The sequence below is a fragment of the Pelophylax lessonae genome (genome assembly GCF_965119305.1).
Source record: "Pelophylax lessonae genome assembly, chromosome: 9".
Taxonomy (NCBI): domain Eukaryota; kingdom Metazoa; phylum Chordata; class Amphibia; order Anura; family Ranidae; genus Pelophylax; species Pelophylax lessonae.
The window spans coordinates 262,956,970-262,976,880 of record NC_138776.1 but is presented as its reverse complement, the minus strand read 5'-3'; the positions used below and the strand labels follow the sequence as shown (position 1 = coordinate 262,976,880).

The following is a 19,911-nucleotide window of genomic DNA, read 5'->3' as shown; positions in this document are numbered from 1 at the left end:
TGATGGAGCTTGAGAGGTCCTGGAAGAAGAATGGGAGAAACTGCCCAAAAATAGGTGTGCCAAGCTTGTTGCATCATACTCAAAAGACTTGAGGCTGTAATTGATGCCGAAGGAACTTCACCAAAGTATTGAGCAAAGGCTGTGATTTTATTTTTAATAAATTTGCAAAAATTTTGAGGAAAATTCATGAATTTAATCCATTTTGGAATAAGGCTGTAACATAACACTATGTAGAAAAAGTGAAGCCCTGTGAATACTTTCCAGATGCACTGTACCTTCCCCACCCATCATGAGCGACTCCCACTCTATCCTACTGGATATTTAATCTATATTGTGCAAGAGAGCCAGGAACTGTAGCAGGCTGACCTGAGAAATCACTTCTACGAGAATCTATTTTTTTAGCATACATGGACTAAGCTGCCCCACTTGGTAAATACCACCATACATTTGACATCAGCTTCATTTACCCAACTCTGAGAATGTAAAATGGCTCTTCCTAGAGCGTGATATCTGGTGTGTAAGTAGTTTGACTTTCCATTGAAACTTTTCCCGCACTCCATAGGTGTCCGCAGAACTTTTTTCAGGGGGGGGGGGGGGGGCATCATTTTAAGGTCACCCATGCTCTGCCCCTTTTCGCCCCCATAGGACCCACTTTAGAGCAGGCCAGGCCAGGGTCCCCCATAGATCCCCTTTAGAGCAGGGTCCCCATAGATCCCCCTTTAGAGCAGATTCCCCATAGATTCCCCTATAAGAGCAGGCCAGAAAATTTCCAGGGGGGGGGGGGCACTTGACCCCCCTTGCGGACGCCCATGCCGAACTCTGAACATGAAAAAAGTGACTTTCCTGGTGTTTACAAAGTTTTTGTCTCTGTAAAACATTTCCCACCCTCTGAATAGGACAAAGGACGCTAGCTTGTATGAATTTTCTGGTGTTTCACAAGTTTTGCTTTCTCTGCGAAACCCTTCCCGCACTCTGAACAGGAGAAAGGCTGCTCCCCGGTGTGAATTCTTTGGTGTTTAACGAGGTCTCCCCTCTGAATAAAAGATTTTGCACAATCTGAACACGAGTACGGGCGCTCACCCGTGTGAATTTTCTGGTGTCTAACAAGTGCATTTCTCAGAGTGAAACTTTTCCCGCACACCGAACACGAATAAGGACGCTCGCCCGTGTGACTCCTTTTGTGCTTGCGAAGGTCTCCTTTCAGAATGAAACTTTTCCCGCATTCTGTGCACGAATAAGGACGTTCGCCTGTGTGACTTCTCTGGTGTTTACGAAGGTCTGTTGTCTGAATAAAACATTTCCCGCACTCTGGACACGAATAAGGACGCTCGCCCGTGTGACTTCTCTGGTGTGTGAGGAGTGTTTTTTTCTCACTGAAAGATTTCCCGCACTCTGAACATGGGTAAGGGCGCTCTCCTGTGTGGGTTCTCTGGTGTATAAGAAGTTTGCCTTTCTCAATGAAACATTTCCCGCACTCTGAACAGGAGAAAGGACGCTCGCCTGTGTGACTTCTCTGGTGAGTGAGAAAGTGTCCTTTCTGAATGAAACATTTCCCGCACTCTGAACACGAATAGCGACGCCCGCTCTTGTGATTTCTCTCATGTCTAAGAAGTGCTTTGTTTTCAGTGAATGATTTTCCACACACTGAACATGACAATGAACCCTCTCCCACATGGACTGTTTCATGGCTTGAAGAAGATTCCTTGGGATTAGATGGATCTTTTGATGCATTCGTACGGTGTCTATCTGGAGTAACAGAATTCGATTTTTTAGAAGATTCCTTAGGATTAGAGGAATTCCCAGTTCTTTTCGAATGGCAAGGTCTGTGATGTATATTACGTGTAACCGGATTTACTTCTGGAGAACATCGTCTGTTGTTGCCTTTTGTTTTTACATTAATATCTGGAGATACAATGAGGTGTCCATCAGAGGAATTCCGGGCATAGTTTCCATCTGTTAGAGAAAAGAGTTTTGAAATAAAAAGTAAAAATATTCTTCATGCCTTTTATTCAGAGGTCATATGTGTTGGCCTAGATCTAATTTTACAATAGGCATTGGATGGAGATGACAATTTCACATGATGGACAATATCTCCTCATTTGTTTGGAACATGACGTTATATTGAGGAATGGAGATGGACCTTTCATATGGTGTACAGTATCTCCTCCTCATTTGTTGGGAACATGACGTTATATTGAGGAATAGAGATGGACCTTTCATATGGTGTACAGTATCTCCTCCTCATTTGTTGGGAACATGACATTATATTGAGGAATGGAGATGGACCTTTCATATGGTGTACAGTATCTCCACCTCATTTGTTGGAAACATGATGTTATATTGAGGAATGGAGATGGACCTTTCATATGGCGTACAGTATCTCCTCCTCATTTGTTGGGAACATGACGTTATATTGAGGAATGGAGATGGACCTTTCATATGGTGTACAGTATCTCCTCCTCGTTTGTTGGGAACATGACGTTATATTGAGGAATGGAGATGGACCTTTCATATGGTGTACAGTATCTCCTCCTCATTTATTGGGAACATGACGTTATAATGAGGAATGGAGATGGACCTTTCATATGGTGTACAGTATCTCCTCCTCATTTGTTGGGAACATGACATTTTTTTGAGGTACAACGATGGACCTTTCATATGGCGTTTAGGATCGCCACCTCATTTGTTGGGAACACGACATTATAATGAAGAATGGAGATGAACCTTTCATATGGTGTACAGTATCTCCTCCTCATTTGTTGGGAACATGACGTTATATTGAGGAATGGAGATGGACCTTTCATATGGTGTACAGTATCTCCTACTCATTTGTTGGGAACATGACGTTATATTGAGGAATGGAGATGGACCTTTCATATGGTGTACAGTGTTTCCTCCTCATTTGTTGAGAACGTGACGTTATGTTGAGAAATGAAGATGGACCTTTCATATGGTTTACATGATCTCCACCTCGTTTGCAGGAGACCTGACATTATTGTTAAGGGTCTTATATGAATTTTGAGGAGGATCCCAAGCATTTTTTTTTTTCAGGCCATGTGGTGTAATAAGTTTTGAATTTCGTGTTTATTACTTACTTGTGTCTATATATAGAGAAGATTCCTCCTGTTGATCTCCACTCACCAACGTCTCTTCTTCTTCCTCTTTAACCTCAACTTTGATGTATTTAAGTTCTTCATCCTAAACCCCAAAGATGATAGAATACATTTGTAAAGAGCAACAAGAGATTATATAAATTATAGCTTAAAATCTACCTGATCATGGTGAGCGATGGTGTGATCTTCCTTTAAAGAATACAGAGGACTGGGACATCTCTCTGTTTGTTTTATGTTTCTAGGCGAATGCTTTAAGTCATCCTTGTGTCCTCCTGAATACTCCTCCGTAAAACCATATTCTTCATCATTTGTAAACTCTTCTTTAACAACAATATTATAATCCCCAAGGTTTCCACACTGGATAATATATTAAGACATTGATTTATCAAACAAGCGTGTATAGACATTACAACTACCAGTGATTGTTACTGTACTCATCTACCTGATGATGGTGAGGGATGGTGTGATCTTCCTGTGTGGAATCCCGGGAATACAGAGGACGGGGACGTCTCTCTGGTGGGTTCCCATTACTGGATCCATCTGTAGGAAACACACACACTGACTGAATACATTGTTTCTATGTGTTTATCAGATGATGGGGGATCTAGGTGGATCCTCCGTACTGCTCTCTCCTTTACAATAAAGTCTCCTCTTACCCGGTGATGTGAGGGGCGGCTGATTCTCCATCATGACGTCCTTGTAGAGATCCTTGTGTCCTTCTAAATACTCCCACTCCTCCATGGAGAAATAGACAGTGACATCCTGACACCTTATAGGAACCTGACACACACAATGATACAGTCACCATCCAGACACATCCCTTGTCTGTTACTGGATAATGTCCCAGAATTCCCAGCACCGCTCACCTCTCCTGTCAGCAACTCCGTAATCTTCTTGGTGACTTCTAGAATCTTCTTCTGTTTGCTCTCGGCAGTCAGGTAGTGAGGCGGAGGCACTGTGGTGGGTTATGTACCATGAGGACAGCTACTGGGTGTTAATGATTCATCCGTTATTGTTTTTACTACTTTATTATCCTAAGAGTCCATTCAGACTAGCACGACTTGTCAGGCGACTTGGTCGCCTGACAAGTCGCGGTGGGTCGCTCGCCATTGAGTAGTACAGGACCCGTTCTAATAGAAGTGACACAAGTCGCTCCGACTTAGAAAAAGGGTCCTGTACTACTTTGGGGCGACCTGGAGGCGACTTGCATTGACTTCAATTATATGAAGTCCGTGCAAGTCGTGCTGAAGTCCCCCCACAAAGTCGTGTCGCGCCAGTCTGAATGGGCTGTAAGAGCGGGCAAAAAAAAAAAAAATTCACAACAGACTTTTAGAATCCTCCTCACCTCCTGCTTGTCTATACAGGACCTTATTGTAGGTCTACATTTAGGATGTATCTGGTCTAGAAACCAGAGGCTCTGGATGGACAGTTGGATAAATGGCTCTATATTTAGGATGTATCCGGTCTATAAACCAGAGGCTCTGGATGGACAGTTGGATAAATGGTTCTATATTTAGGATGTATCCGGTCTATAAACCAGAGGCTCTGGATGGACAGTTAGATAAATAGTTCTATATTTAGGATGTATCCGGTCTATAAACCAGAGGCTCTGGATGGACAGTTGGATAAATGGTTCTATATTTAGGATGTATCCAGTCTATAAACCAGAGGCTCTGGATGGACAATTTGATAAATGGTTCTATATTTAGGATGTATCCGGTCTATAAACCAGAGGCTCTGGAAGGACAAATTGATAAATGACTCTATATTTAGGACTGTTACAAGCTCATATTACAGTGTATTCCCCTACAATTACATGTATCATCATCTGCTGGAGATAAAAGACGTCACAGTGACTATGGAGGAAGAGGACGGACATGACGGGGGGGGGTTACTGGGTATAAATATAAAATAATATCTTATTACCTCCTCAGCTGCCAGTTCCAACAATGTCTCCTCTCTACTTCCTATTGACTCAGCTCTCACCCGGAAATTCCAATTTATATGTGACATCACTTCCTGTCTGTGGCTCATATCACTTCCTGTCTCTGCGTTCCATTGACAATACCTAGAATTACCTCCTTGTGAAGAATGTTCAATGCTTTGACAGCCACTTTGTAGTGTGCTTTTCAATTCTGTTGCAGATACTACACCTGCGTTAAAACCCAAACGATGAAAATATATCATAAAAATATATATAATTTATATTATAGTTATGTTTTTTTTTTTAAAAGTCAAGAATTAAAAAATGGAGCTACAACTTTATCAACAATATACAATAATTTTGTTTGTATAGGATACTAGATAGTTCAAGGAGACGTTTATATTGGGTGGTTATTTATTTATTTTTGGCTTATGGATTATTGAATCGATTTAAAAGTGTATTTTAAAATTCCAGATGTTCTTTTTACAAAAACATGAACAATACAGTAAAATATGGAGTAAGCTATCGTCATGAGAGCTGGGTATCACCAGATGTTCCTTGGGATCTTGATCTTCAGATAGCGTAACCAATTTTACTTTCTCTCTCATTCGATTTCTTATCAGAACTGAGGACATCGTCAGACGTTTGTCTCGGAGTTATTGCTCTTCGGCATCTTCAAGGTATCTCTAGTTACCATTGCTTGGAAAGCCTCCTGCTTCTGGCCAGTTCAAGATCTTTTATCCTTTCATACGGGAGCTGGTTTTATGAAGTCTGGGTCAGTTTGGATGGATAAAGTATATCTAAAGCCAAAACTTTTTTTTTTCTAGTTCTGGAGAGTGGGGAAGGTTTAAAATTCTCTAGGGATGGATGAGCTTGGATTTGGACCAGTGCTTTAAGTGGCCCAAAAGAGGTTCCAGTACTCCATTATAGCCTATAATTTTTTTTTTATATCAGGGCCCCCACAAAGTGCCCCCACCCCACATCAGGGTCCCCACAGAGCACCCCCCTCCTCACATTAGGGTCCCCACAGAGCCCCCCATCCCATCCCACATCAGGGTCCCCACAGAGCACCCCCCCTCCTCACATTAGGGTCCTCACAGAGCCCCCCATCCCATCCCACATCAGGGTCCCCACAGAGCACCCCCCATCCTCACATTAGGGTCCTCACAGAGCCCCCCATCCCATCCCACATCAGGGTCCCCACAGAGCACCCCCCCTCCTCACATTAGGGTCCTCACAGAGCCCCCCATCCCATCCCACATCAGGGTCCCCACAGAGCACCCCCCATCCTCACATTAGGGTCCCCACAGAGCCCCCCATCCCATCCCACATCAGGGTCCCCACAGAGCACCCCCCTACTCACATTAGGGTCCCCACAGAGCCCCCCCATCCCATCCTATCCCACATCAGGGTCCCCACAGAGCCCCCCATCCCATTCCATATCAGGGTCCCCACAGAGCCCCCCCATCCCATCCCATCCTATTCCATCCCACATCAGGGTCCCCACAGAGCACCCCCTCCTCACATTAGGGTCCTCACAGAGCCCCCCCCATCCCATCCCACATCAGGGTCCCCACAGAGCACCCCCTCCTCACATTAGGGTCCTCACAGAGCCCCCCCATCCCATCCCATCCTATTCCATCCCACATCAGGGTCCCCACAGAGCACCCCCCTCCTCACATTAGGGTCCTCACAGAGCCCCCCATCCCATCCCACATCAGGGTCCACACAGAGCACCCCCCATCCTCACATTAGGGTCCCCACAGAGCCCCCCATCCCATCCCACATCAGGGTCCCCACAGAGCACCCCCCTCCTCACATTAGGGTCCCCACAGAGCCCCCCCATCCCATCCCACATCAGGGTCCCCACAGAGCACCCCCCTCCTCACATTAGGGTCCCCGCCGAGCCCCCCCATCCCATCCCACATCAGGGTCCCCACAGAGCACCCCCCTCCTCACATTAGGGTCCCCACAGAGCCCGCCCATCCCATCCTATCCCACATCAGGGTCCCCACAGAGCACCTCCCTCCTCACATTAGGGTCCCCACAGAGCCCCCCCATCCCATCCCACATCAGACTCTTCCACCCACTGCTGCCCAAACAACTGAGGCAAGGGCTTTCCCCACCCCACAGCTACATGAACACAAACATTTGAGGATGCTTTTGATATGAGTGACCTAGTGTTGCCCCATGGGCCATAGTGGTCAGGAGTGAAAGCTTCCTTCTGGGTTCGGTACAAACCCAAGTTTAGACCAAGCCATCCCTACTTACTTCCTTTTGAGCCTACAGGATAGGAAGTGAAGGGATGTCTCCATAATGAAATTAAACAAGAAGTGAGTAGGGATGAGCTCAGGTTTGGTTCAAACTTTGGTTTGGACTGGACCCATTAGGAAGAGGTCACTCCCCACCACTAAGATATTTGTGCCCAGAGTCCTAGCACATGATGCTCAGACGTAACAGGGATCACATAGGATGCTTAGGGTGCTCTGGAGTCAAAGGGATGTTCAGGGTGCTCTGGAGTCACAGGGGTCACACAGGATGTTCAGGGTGCTCTGGAGTCACAGGGGTCACACAGGATGTTTAGGGTGCTCTGGAGTCACAGGGGTCACACAGGATGTTCAGGGCACTCTGAAATCACAGGGGTCACACAAGATGCTAAGGGTGGTAAAGAGTCATAGAGATAATACTGGATGCTCAGGGTGCTGTGGAGACACAAGAGGTCGCACAGGGTGTCTGAAGCCATAGGGGTCACACAGGATGCTTAGAGTGTTGTGAAGTTATATAGATAATACTGGATGCGGAGTGCTCTAGAGTGACAGAGGTCACACAGGATGTTCAGGGTGCTCTGGAGTCACAGGGGGTCACATAGGATGCTCTGGAGTCACAGGGGTCACACAGGATGTTCAAGGTGCTCTGGAATCACATGGGTCACATACGATGTTCAGGGTGCTTGGATTCACAAGGATAACACAGGATGCTCAGTGTGCTCTGGAGTCACAGGGGTGACACACGCTGCTTAGAGTGCTCTGGAGATCATACTGGATGCTCAGGGTGCTCTGCTGTCACAGTGGTCACACACGATGTTCTGGGTGCTCTGAAGTTACAGGGGTCACACAAGATGCTTAGAGTGCTCTGGAGTCATAGAGATCATACTGGATGCTCAGGGTGCTCTGGAATCACAGGGGTCACACAGGATATTCAGGGCGCTCTGGAATCACAGGGGTCACACAGGATATTCAGGGTGCTCTGGAATCACAGGGGTCACACAGGATATTCAGGGTGCTCTGGAATCACAGGGGTCACACGGGATATTCAGGGTGCTCTGGAATCACAGGGGTCACACAGGATATTCAGGGTGCTCTGGAATCACAGGGGTCACACAGGATATTCAGGGTGCTCTGGAATCACAGGGGTCACACGGGATATTCAGGGTGCTCTGGAATCACAGGGGTCACACAGGATATTCAGGGTGCTCTGGAATCACAGGGGTCACACGGGATATTCAGGGTGCTCTGGAATCACAGGGGTCACACAGGATATTCAGGGTGCTCTGGAGTCACAGGGGTCACACAGGATGTTCAGGGTGCTCTGGAGTCACAGGGGTCACACAGGATGTTCAGGGTGCTCTGGAGTCACAGGGGTCACACAGGATGTTCAGGATGCTCTGGAGTCACAGGGGTCACACGGGACGTTCAGGGTGCTCTGGAGTCACAGGGGGTCACAAAGGATGTTCAATGTGCTCTGGAATCACAGGGGTCACATATGATGTTCAGGATGCTCTGGATTCACAAGGATCACACCAGAGGCTCAATGTGCTCTGGAGTCATAGAGATCATACTGGATGCTCAGGATTCTCTGCAGTCACAGGGGTCACACAGGATGTTCAGGGTGCTCTGGAGTCACAGGGGTCACACAGGATATTCAGGGTGTTCTGGAATCACAGGGGTGACAAAAGATGCTTAGAGTGTTCTGGATTCATAGAGATCGTACTGGATGCTTTGGAGTCACAGGGGGTCACACAGGATGCTCAAGGTGCTCTGGAATCACACAGGATGCTCAAGGTGCTCTGGAATCACACAGGATGCTCAGGGTGATCGGGAGTCACAGGGTTCACACAGGATGCCCACAGTGCTGTGGAATCACAGGGGCCACACTGAATGCTGAAGGTACTCTGGGGTCCCAGGGTTACACAAGATACTCAGGGTGCTCTGGAGTCGAGGGGTCACAAAAGACGCTCAGGTTGCCCAGGAGTCCTAGGCGATCACAGCGACTGACATGACACAGGGATTGGAGGCTGGCGTGGAGGAGGACATGGTTCACATGAGGATGCAGAAGAGTTCAGTAGCAGGAGGAGACTTGGCTGAAGCACAGAGATGCATTGCTAGAACATTGAGCCCCTCATTGCTTTGTAACTTAAAACCACAGCAGTCAGGAGAATTGTCCCCTATGGCACCTGCACTCAAGGTGAAGGCCTAGAAGCTCAGACAGCTGTGCTCCAGAGATAAGACCCAGTGCTGAATCCCAGAGAAGGTAATTGTGACAGTGGACCTGGTACCACCTCAGAGTCTGAAATTGCTAAGAATGTGGTTCTTCATCTCAACAGCAATTTAGTTTCCCTTCATCCAGCAGTGGAACCAAGCCCTCATAATCCATTATCTCACACTGGCACTGGAGGTTTAGGATGGTTTACATTTTTCCTCTGTCATCTTTCATTTTGAAAGTATTGCTAAAGGTTCAATGTACACGGGACGTTGTTAAAAGTCCCTTTGAATGCTGGAATTTTTAGGACGTTCAAAACGTCTGTTAGGTCGCGTTTGCACCCGCGTTTAGCGGGCGTTTGCGAGCGTTTGTGTTTAGAACCGTTCCTAGAGGTCAAAAAAATCATTCCCACTTAAAATGGAAAAACGCGAGCGCTAAACGTGGGTCATCGCGTTCGGTCGCGTTTGGTCGCGTTTTTGCATTTGAAACGCCGGGAAACACACGTTCGAACGCAAATAATTGCTTTCCAAAAAACGTCCCTGAACTCAACTGCCTGCAAATGACTGTAAACGACCCTGTGTACATGGACAGATAAGATAACATGTAGGTGGGTTCAGGGGCTTCTGAAAAAAACGCCCAAATGCTCCTAAACGGCCATTTACAATGTCCCGTGTACATGGAGCCTAAAGGTTCAATGAGCGTGCATGCTGGTGATGTTGACTGAGGAGGCCTTGTTTCCTCTGCTACCACAGATGGTGATCTCCCTTTGAAAAGCAATGTATTTTTGGCAAGATCTCCTGACTCGAGCACGCTGGGTCCTTCCACACCTAAAATTTCTTAATTGAATGGCGTAAAAACTGAGAGGACAGGTTGCCACAGTTCAACCTTTCATTTTTCCGTTCCAAAGTCAACCAAAACCACATACACTATATTACCAAATGTATTGAGACGCCGGCCTTTACACGCACATGAACTTTAATGGCATCCCAGTCTTAGTCCGTAGGGTTCAATATTGAGTTGGCTCACCCTTTGCAGCTATAACAGCTTCAACTCTTCTGGGAAGGCTGTCCACAAGGTTTAAGAGTGTTTCTATGGGAATGTTTGACCATTCTTCCAGAAGCGCATTCATGAGGTCAGGTATATATAACGTTTGAGGGTTCTGAGTAATTTTCTAGCAAAAAAATGATGATTTTCACATGTAGGAGAGGAGTGACGGAATTGGCTTGGATGGCAAGTGTATATGTGCGAAAACACTGTGTGTCTGTGTAGGCGCTAATATGTACAATATATATAAAGAATGATCCCCAAAGCAGCTTTCTGTACTGAAAAACAACGTAAGCTGAAGGTTTTATATTCTCCACAAAGAGGCAATCCTAATTATTGACGGTGGAACGCAGAGACAGGAAGTGATAGAAACAGGAAGTGATGTAACATACGGACAGGAAGTTCCAGGTGAGAGGTAAATAGAGAGGAGACAAAGCTGGAACTGACAGCAGAGGAGGTAATAAAATATATAGCTTTATAGATCGGATACATCCTAAATATAGAACCATTTATCCAACTGTCCATCCAGAGCCTCTGGTTTATAGACCGGATACATCCTAAATATAGAACCATTTATCCAACTGTCCATCCAGAGCCTCTGGTTTATAGACCGGATACATCCTAAATATAGAACCATTTATCCAACTGTCCATCCAGAGCCTCTGGTTTATAGACCAGATACATCCTAAATATAGAACCATTTATCCAACTGTCCATCCAGAGCCTCTGGTTTATAGACCGGATACATCCTAAATATAGAACCATTTATCCATCCTCCATAAAGCTGTCTCGGGGTTGTTGGCTCTCATCACTGTGAGATAATGGACATCATGTCTTCTCTGGATCAGGATATGGGGAGGAAGAAGACTGAACTACAGTAGAAGTTCTAATGAAGGCAGCGGAAGGAATGAACATCCCTACAGTACATAGAATAACACTGCATTCACATTGCAGACACGACTTCGGGGGCGACCTGTGAAGTCGCGTGCAGCGCGACTTGCACGGACTTCATATAATGAATGTCTATGCAAGTCGCTCCAGGTCGCCCCGAAGTAGTACAGGACCCTTTTTCTAAGTCGGAGCGACTTGTGTCGCTCCTATTAGAACGGTTCCTATACCACACAATGGACCGCGACGGTCCGCGACTTGTCAGGCTGACAAGTCGTATTAGTGTGAATGGAGTCTAAGGGATAAAGCTCCTGATTTGTGTGATTTGATGGACGTTGCCATTCTGTACCTCACAGTATGTTAGTGGAGGTTTGTTGGCTCCTTTTAGCCCCTAACCATAACCTGACTGGTTGTCCTGCCTATGTCATGCGATCCTAACCACCAATCACAGCACAGATGCCCCCAGACCTATTTTTGTGGTGTTGGCTGTCAGGATGACATCACTGTGCACAGTACATGCAGTGTCCAGTGACACCAATAGGACGGGGCTCACAATATAGACATTCCCGGCCACTGTGCACACAGAACAATGTCATGTCTACATATCCTCCATCATACATGGTCAGTCGTATTTACTAACCATGTTTTCTTGCCAGTCCAGTATTAACCAGGTAATACTTTTCTTTAAATGTATTGTCAGAAGTCTGGAGGAACCAATCCAATAACTCGCAGTTTCTTATCCTTCAACAGAGAAGAGAGTCCTATATAGATCTTATGACCACCTAAATGGATCACATGACCACATCAGCAAGGATGGACAATAACCAAAGTCACATGACTGAGAGGATATTAGACCTCACCCTGGAGATCATCTCCCTGTTGACCGGAGAGGTGAGGAGGATTCTGGGTGGGACATTACTCTTGTCTCTGTATCTAAACCTTGAGCAGATCCGAGAGTTAAGGCCCGTACACACTTGATGGAAATCGGACGAAATATCCTCCGATTTTTCTCTCTCTTGCTCAGTGTTCATAACCGTTTTTAGTTGACAGTGCATAAATGTTCACAAAATTTTTTGGGATATTTGTTCCTAGACTTTCGGGTTGTCAGCAACTTCAGATCATGCGCGGTCTTTCGTATCCAATTTTTCACGGACGTACTGCATACACATTAAACGAAAATTGGTCGTCTGGGGAAATTTTGGTGTTTGTCCCTCCGTTTTTTTCGTTGAAAATGACGGCATCGGCTTCCGAAAGTTGTGTACACACTAGCCGAAAACCGTACGATTTTACCTCGGATGGGAATTTTGGGCAGATTTTCTATTAGTGTGTACCCCACTTTAGGGAGGATTCTGATAAGTTTGTAGTGATTTTTTTTGTTTTTTTCCTTCTCAGGATTATAAAGTAGTTAAGAAAATATCTGGTGAGCCATTACCACCCAGTAGCTGTCTTCATGGGACATCACCCATCACAGTGCCTCCACCTCCCTGCCTGACAACAGAGGTAACCAGTGCCAAGAAAATTCTAAAAGTCATCAAGAAGATGATGGAGTTGCTGACAGGAGAGGTGAGCGGTGCTGGGAATTCTGGGACATTATCCAGTAACAGACAAGGGATGTGTCTGGATGGTGACTGTATCCTTGTGTGTGTCAGGTTCCTATAAGGTGTCAGGATGTCACTGTCTATTTCTCCATGGAGGAGTGGGAGTATTTAGAAGGACACAAGGATCTCTACAAGGACGTCATGATGGAGAATCAGCCGCCCCTCACATCACCGGGTAAGAGGAGACTTTATTGTAAAGGAGAGAGCAGTATGGAGGATCCACCTAGTTCCCCCTTTAGTTTATCAACACAGAAAACCCATACTGTATAAAGCTTGATCCAAGTTTACATTAAGGATAAATAATTCAATAACATTTCCTATTTTCAAACATGTCTCAGCAAAGAATCCTTTCTATATAGGATTAAATCTTTTTTCCTCATCTGTGCTGCCCATTATCAACATAGACAACTTCACATCCTTTATTGAGGGAAAGACTATGAAAACTTAACTGCAAGTAACAACATTGTCAATGTACCTACCCTACCACCCCAATGTCCCTAACAGCTGAGGTGAAACCACATCAGGTGGAGATACTGTACACCATATGAAAGGCCCATTTCCATTCCTCAATATAACGTCATGTTCCCAACAAATGAGGAGGAGATACTGTACACCATATGAAAGGTCCATCTACTAAACTGCAAGTAAGAACATCGTCAATGTACCTACCCTACCACCCCAATGTCCCTAACAGCTGAGGTGAAACTACATCATGTGGAGATACTGTAGACCATATGAAAGCTCCATCTCCATTCCTCAATATAACGTCATCTTCCCAACAAATGAGGAGGAGATACTGTACACCATATGAAAGGTCCATCTCCATTCCTCAATATAACGTCATGTTCCCAACAAATGAGGAGGAGCTATTGTACACCATATGAAAGGTCCATCTCCATTGCTCAATATAACGTCATGTTCCCAACAAATGAGGAGGAGATACTGTACACCATATGAAAGGTCCATCTCCATTCCTCAATATAACATCATGTTCCCAACAAATGAGGAGGAGATACTGTACACCATATGAAAGGTCCTTCTCCATTCCTCAATATAACGTCATGTTCCCAACAAATGAGGAGGAGATACTGTACACCATATGAAAGGTCCATCTCCATTCCTCAATATAACGTCATGTTCCCAATAAATGAGGAGGAGATACTGTACACCATATGAAAGGTCCATCTCAGTTCCTTAATATAAAGGTAATTTTCCCAACAAATGAGAAGAAGATACTGTTCACCATATAAAAAGGTCCATCTCCATTCCTCAATATAACGTCATGTTTCCAACAAATGAGGAGGAGATACTGTACACCATATGAAAGGTCCATATCCATCCCTCAATATAACGTCATGTTCCCAACAAATTGTAATGCTCCTGCGTTTCTTATATGGTGTGGATTTTCAGCTGCAGAAATAGTTCCACGTCAGTAGTCATGTAAGAGATATGCTGAGATACCATTCCCAACCTCAATGACTCATCATGTGTGGAAGGTCTTATTTCAGCCAGTAAATACACACAATTAGCAAGCTGGTTCCTAGAGTGACTTTATGTATGTGGTAACACAATGATGAAGGTTGAGGGATAGGTTGAGTGGAGGTGATAGGTGATAGACACTTGAAGGTGAGACAGTAGAAGATGGATGCAGGAAGGTTTAGCAATGTTGTATGGTAGCAGATGACAGAATAGCAGGTGGACATACAAAAGAGATCAACCCAGTGCAGAAAAGTAGCAGTAGTCTCAAGAGCTAGCAATCTAGTTATGCAGATGTGATAAACAGTCTTTACTATGCAGAGCTAGATAGTGTAAGCTTAGTATAAGTTTATAGAGAATTCCCCTGCGGGGTACTTAGCACTATTAGCGATACAGCCGAAGGGTGGTTCAGGAGAGGCGGATGATCCAGTAGCGGGATACAGGGATCAGCGCAGCGAGGTTCCGTCAGCGAGGTAAGCTTGCAAGCATGGAAGCTTCAAGCAAGGTTAGCATCCAGGTAAGGGTGTTTGAACGAACACATGTGAGTGAGAACCGGCGATTTAAATAGCCATCTAGTCCGGCGCTGGGTGATGACAGCTCCAGTCTTAAAGGTGTATGCGCACCTTTCCAAAAGTAAATGGTGGGGCGCATACACTTGTGGAAAGTGTAATTTAGGGTACCAAAGGTACCGGAACTTTACACAAATGAGGAGGAGATACTGTACACCATATGAAAGGTCCATCTCCATTCCTCAATATAACGTCACGTTCCCAACAAATGAGGAGGAGATACTGTACACCATATGAAAGGTCCATCTCTATTCCTCAATATAACGTCATGTTCCCAACAAATAAGGAGAAGATACTTACTGTAGCTTGGTGTTCCAATTGCTCCCAATTCTATGCCTGAGCTTTTTGAATTAGCTGTGTGCTGTGAATACATACATGTACGTATATAACTCCTGCATGAAAATTACCCATAACGTTATTTTTCAAATTGCTTCCCAACAGATGGAGAAGATGCTCAGAACGAGAATACTTCTGAGGGACAATCTATCCAATCTCCAGATAATGATGAAGAAGATAATGGCATCACACAACGTTCTCCAGAAGTAAACCCCAATACTGATAATACACGTCACAGAGCTGACGATTTAAAAAGATCAATGGATCCCTCAAATCATGAGAAACCTTCTGATAAATCGCGTCCCGTTACTCCAGAAATACATATAAAATCCCAGAGTACAGATAGATCAACGAAGCCATCTAAGTCCAAAGCTTCGTCTTTAAGACGTGAAGGGACTCACACAGGAGATAAATCATTGTCATGTTCAGTGTGTGGGATATCCTTCACCGAAAAAAAATACCTTCTTATACACCAAAGAACTCACAAAAGTGAGCGTCCTTTCTCATGTGCCGAGTGCGGGAAAAGTTTCACTTTAAAAGGAAACCTTGTCCGACACAAGAGACTTCACACGGGTGAGCGTCCTTACTCATGTTCAGAGTGCGGGAAGGGTTTTACTGTTAAAAAATCACTTGATATACACGAAAGAACTCACACGGGTGAACGTCCCTTTTCATGTTCGGTGTGCGGGAAACGTTTCAGTGAGAAAAGATGTCTTCAGAGACACGAGAGAAGTCACACAGGCAAGCGTCCCTTTTCGTGTTCGGTGTGTGGGAAGTGTTTCGCAGATAAAGGAAACCTCCTTCTACACCAGAGAATTCACACAGGTCAGCGTCCTTTTTCGTGTTCAGAGTGCGGGAAATGTTTCACTCAGAAAGGACACTTTCTTTCGCACCAGAGAAATCACACAGGGGAGCGTCCTTTTTCATGTACAGAGTGCGGGAAATGTTTTGTTCACAAAGGAAGCCTTGTTGCACACCAGAGAAATCACACGGGTGAGCGTCCTTTTCCATGTTCGGAGTGCGGGAAATCTTTCAGTCAAAAAGGAAACCTTACTAAACATCAGAGAAGTCACACGGGGGAGCGTCCTTTTTCATGTTTAGAGTGCGGGTTTGCCTTTACTGCGAAATCCGATCTCATAAATCACCAGAGAAGTCACACGGGTGAGCGTCCTTATTCGTGCTCAGTGTGTGGAAAATGTTTCATTCTGAAAAAGACACTTCTTCAACACCAGAGAAGTCACTCGGGTGAGCGTCCTTACTCATGTTCAGCGTGCGGGAAATGCTTCACTCACAAAATCAATCTGGTTGAACATCAGAGATGTCACACGGGCGAACGACCTTATTCGTGTCCCGAGTGTGGGAAAAGTTTCACGCACAGAGCAGGCCTTATTTCGCACCAGAGAAGCCACACAGGCGAGCGTCCCTATAAATGTGCAGAGTGCGGAAAAAGTTTCACTCACAGAGCAGGCCTTGTATCACACCAGAGAGGTCACACCGGTGAGCGTCCTTACTCCTGCTCAGTGTGCGGGAAAAGTTTCCCAGAGAAAGCCAAACTTCTGATACACCACAGAAGTCATACGGGTGAGCGTCCTTACTCATGCTCGGTGTGTGGAAAATCTTTCACCCAGAAGGGAGCACTTGGAATACACCAGAAACTTCACACGGGCGAGCGTCCTCATTCATGTTCGGTGTGCGGTAAAGGCTTCATTATGAAAACTGCGCTTGTTATACACCAGAGAAGTCACACGGGTGAGCGTCCTTTTTCATGCTCGGAGTGCGGGAAAAGTTTCGTTCACAAAGGAGGCCTTGTTCAACACCAGAAAACTCACAAATAGAAGGACAGCTTTGCATTCCGAGAGTTAGGTCGATCAGGTCCCTGTTGAAGGCTCCAATGGTGAACTCTGCTTTCTACAGTTCCTAGCTCTCCCCCCCCCCCTCCCCCAACATTGGGGTGACTTCATTCTTCTTTGTGCATGCTCCACATTATTAAAAAAAAATCCAGCAGGGGGGGTCGGAGACCCTCGTAATGGACTTAGTGAGTTTAGAGCAAGGAACTCAAGAGATATAAGCATTCCAGGGAATGATTGCAACCCTACGCATTTCACATCCGCTTTGGGAGGGAGTTGGATGGGAATATGTCCTTTAAACAAACAGTACTGACACACAGGGCTGCTTTTTATTAAAACCACGGGGTCCATACAGCCAATCCGAAGGCCCCCTCCCAAATTAACACAGTTTACTAAGCTTGAATTATGAATGAACACAGTGAGTGATCAGTACCGCTCACTCATGGTGTTCATTCAGAAAGGGGCTGGTAAATATGACCTATTTACTGGACAATTCCGCTACTCTCCATCCTGGTGTATGCTTGCAACTGCCAGCGGGAAGCAGAAGAGGGAAGTCGACAGCTCTGTGGGGGTAGGGGGGCCTGGGGCGAGGGGTAAATGCATGTGCATGGTGCACAGGGAGGGTGATCAGTGTGGGGGGGGGGGGGCGCAATTACTGGAACCAATCCCCTGTATGGCTCTCTCTGCAGAAGCTGAAAGCCGTCGGTAGGGAGAGGAGAAGATGCCGGCTTTCAGCTTCCACAGAGAGTGCCATACAAAGGATTGGTTCCAGTAATTAACCTTCCCTGCCCACATCCTATTCACCCTGCTGCTTTGGCCCCCTGCTGGTTTGAGCCCCATACAGCAGGGCCCCCTTATCCACGGGTCTGCTGTGTGGATCTCCTGCTGGCCTGAGCCCCATACAGAAGGGCCCCCTTATCCATGGCCCTGTTGCTTGGGCCCCTTGCTGGCCTGAGTCCCATACTGCAGGGCCCTCTTTATCCATGGCCCTGCTGCTTGGGCCCCTTGCTGGCCTGAGCCCCATACAGTAGGGCCCTCTTATCCACGGCTCTGCTGCCTTGGTTCTCTGCTGGCCTGAGCCCCATACAGCAGGGCTCTCTTATCCATGGCTCTGCTGCCGTGGTCCTCTGCTGGCCTGAGCCCCATACAGCAGGGCCTCCTTATCTACGGCCCTAATGCCTGGGCCCAATACAGCAGGGCCCCTTATCCACGGCCCTGCTGCCTGGGTCCCCTGCTGGCCTGAACCCATACAGCAGAGCCCCCTTATCCACGGCCCTGCTGCCTGGGTCCCCTGCTGGCCTGAGCCCCATACAGCAGGGCCCCTTATCCACAGCCCTGCTGCCTGGGCCCCCTGCTGGCCTGAGCCCCATACAGCAGGGCCCCCTTATCTACGGCCCTGATGCCTGAGCCCCTTACAGCAGAGCCCCCTTATCCACGGCCCTGCTGTCTTGGCCCCCTGCTGGTCTGAGCCCCGTACAGGAGGACCTCCCTATCCATGGCCCTGCTGCTTATTCCCCTTGCTGGCCTGAGCCCCATACAGTAGGGCCATCTTATCCACGGCTCTGCTGCCTTGGTTCTCTGCTGGCCTGAGCTCCATACAGCAGGGCCCCCTTATCTACGGCCCTGATGCCTGGGCCCCATACAGCAGGGCCCCCTTATCCATGGCCCTGCTGACCTGAGCCCCATACAGCAGGGCCCCCTATCCACTGCCCTGCTGCCTGGGTCCTCTGCTGGCCTGAGCCCCATACAGGAGGACCCCCCTATCCACGGCCCTGCTGCCTGGGTCACATACAGGAGGACTGGTGGTACCCCCTTATCCACGGCCCTGCTGACCTGGTCTCACAATCACATGACGCTATACAACTAAAAAATGGGCAATATGGGAATACATAGACAACAGTTTTTTTTTTTGGTTGCTATTGGCTTCTGCATGTCATTGCTCTTGCTTGTTTTACTGAAGTAGCCGGTTTTTTATTGGTCCAGTCCTTGTATAATTATGATATTTGATATTGATATATTGTATGTTTACTTCAGTATACAAAATTTGATTCAGAATCAAGCTTCGTTTTAATATGTGGCAATTGTTCATTCTGAACTTGGAAAATAAACAAGAAATCTCTATACTTTACAATTTTCTGGTCTGAGTCTTTTTTTTTTTATTTTACAAATGACAATGTGAATGTGTACAGTTCATAGAGAGTAGGGTTGTCAACACTAAGCATGGGTATCGGTACTCGGTACATTGGAGCTAATGCTCCAATGCTAGAAACCAATACCTTTAGGCTCGGTTCTTTCAGCTGTCAGCGGGAATCCCCTGCTTACAGCTAAAATGTAAACAAGCAATTATCGCTTGTTAAGGAACGGGGCCAGCGCTTCCTTAACAACCGATGACATTTCAGCTGTCAGTGGGATTTCCCTTCCCCTTCCTGCCTCTTTCTCCAGTCACTTCTGCCCATTGCCTCTCTTTTCCCTCCCGGCAGCTGTCATCTCTCCCGGGGGCTTTCCATGCCTCCTTCTCCTCCCCTTCCGCCAGCTGTCACCTCTGCCGTGTGCCTTTTCCATCTCCTCCTCTTGTCCTGCTGCCAGCTGTCACCTCTGGCGAGTGCCTTCCCCACCTCCTCCTCCTTCCCTCTAGCC

The 19,911-nt window shown here is 46.5% G+C and overlaps 3 protein-coding genes across 3 annotated transcripts in view; 1 reads left to right on the top strand and 2 right to left on the bottom strand.

The window, feature by feature from the left end:
• LOC309564428 (uncharacterized protein) overlaps window positions 1-19,911 on the bottom strand; it is a gene marked incomplete at its 3' end in the record, with an annotated part of 637,385 nt that overhangs the window by 400,379 nt on the left and 217,095 nt on the right.
• Window positions 843-5,672, bottom strand: LOC309563885 (uncharacterized protein; the record flags this gene model as incomplete). The annotated part of the gene is made up of 4 exons (XM_082268521.1): window positions 843-1,953; window positions 3,096-3,198; window positions 3,273-3,470; window positions 5,586-5,672. The coding sequence occupies 4 exons, from the start codon at window positions 5,670-5,672 to the stop codon at window positions 908-910; spliced, it is 1,434 nt and encodes a 477-aa protein (XP_082124647.1). The 3' UTR covers window positions 843-907.
• The window catches only part of LOC309563884 (uncharacterized protein), a 71,027-nt gene continuing 63,319 nt past the window's right edge, over window positions 12,204-19,911 (top strand). The window contains exons 1-4 of the mRNA XM_082268520.1: window positions 12,204-12,339; window positions 12,841-13,011; window positions 13,098-13,221; window positions 15,533-17,259. Coding sequence (XP_082124646.1) covers window positions 12,235-12,339; window positions 12,841-13,011; window positions 13,098-13,221; window positions 15,533-17,259 — 2,127 coding nt within the window. The 5' untranslated portion in view covers window positions 12,204-12,234. The remainder of the gene's footprint in view (window positions 12,340-12,840; window positions 13,012-13,097; window positions 13,222-15,532; window positions 17,260-19,911) is intronic.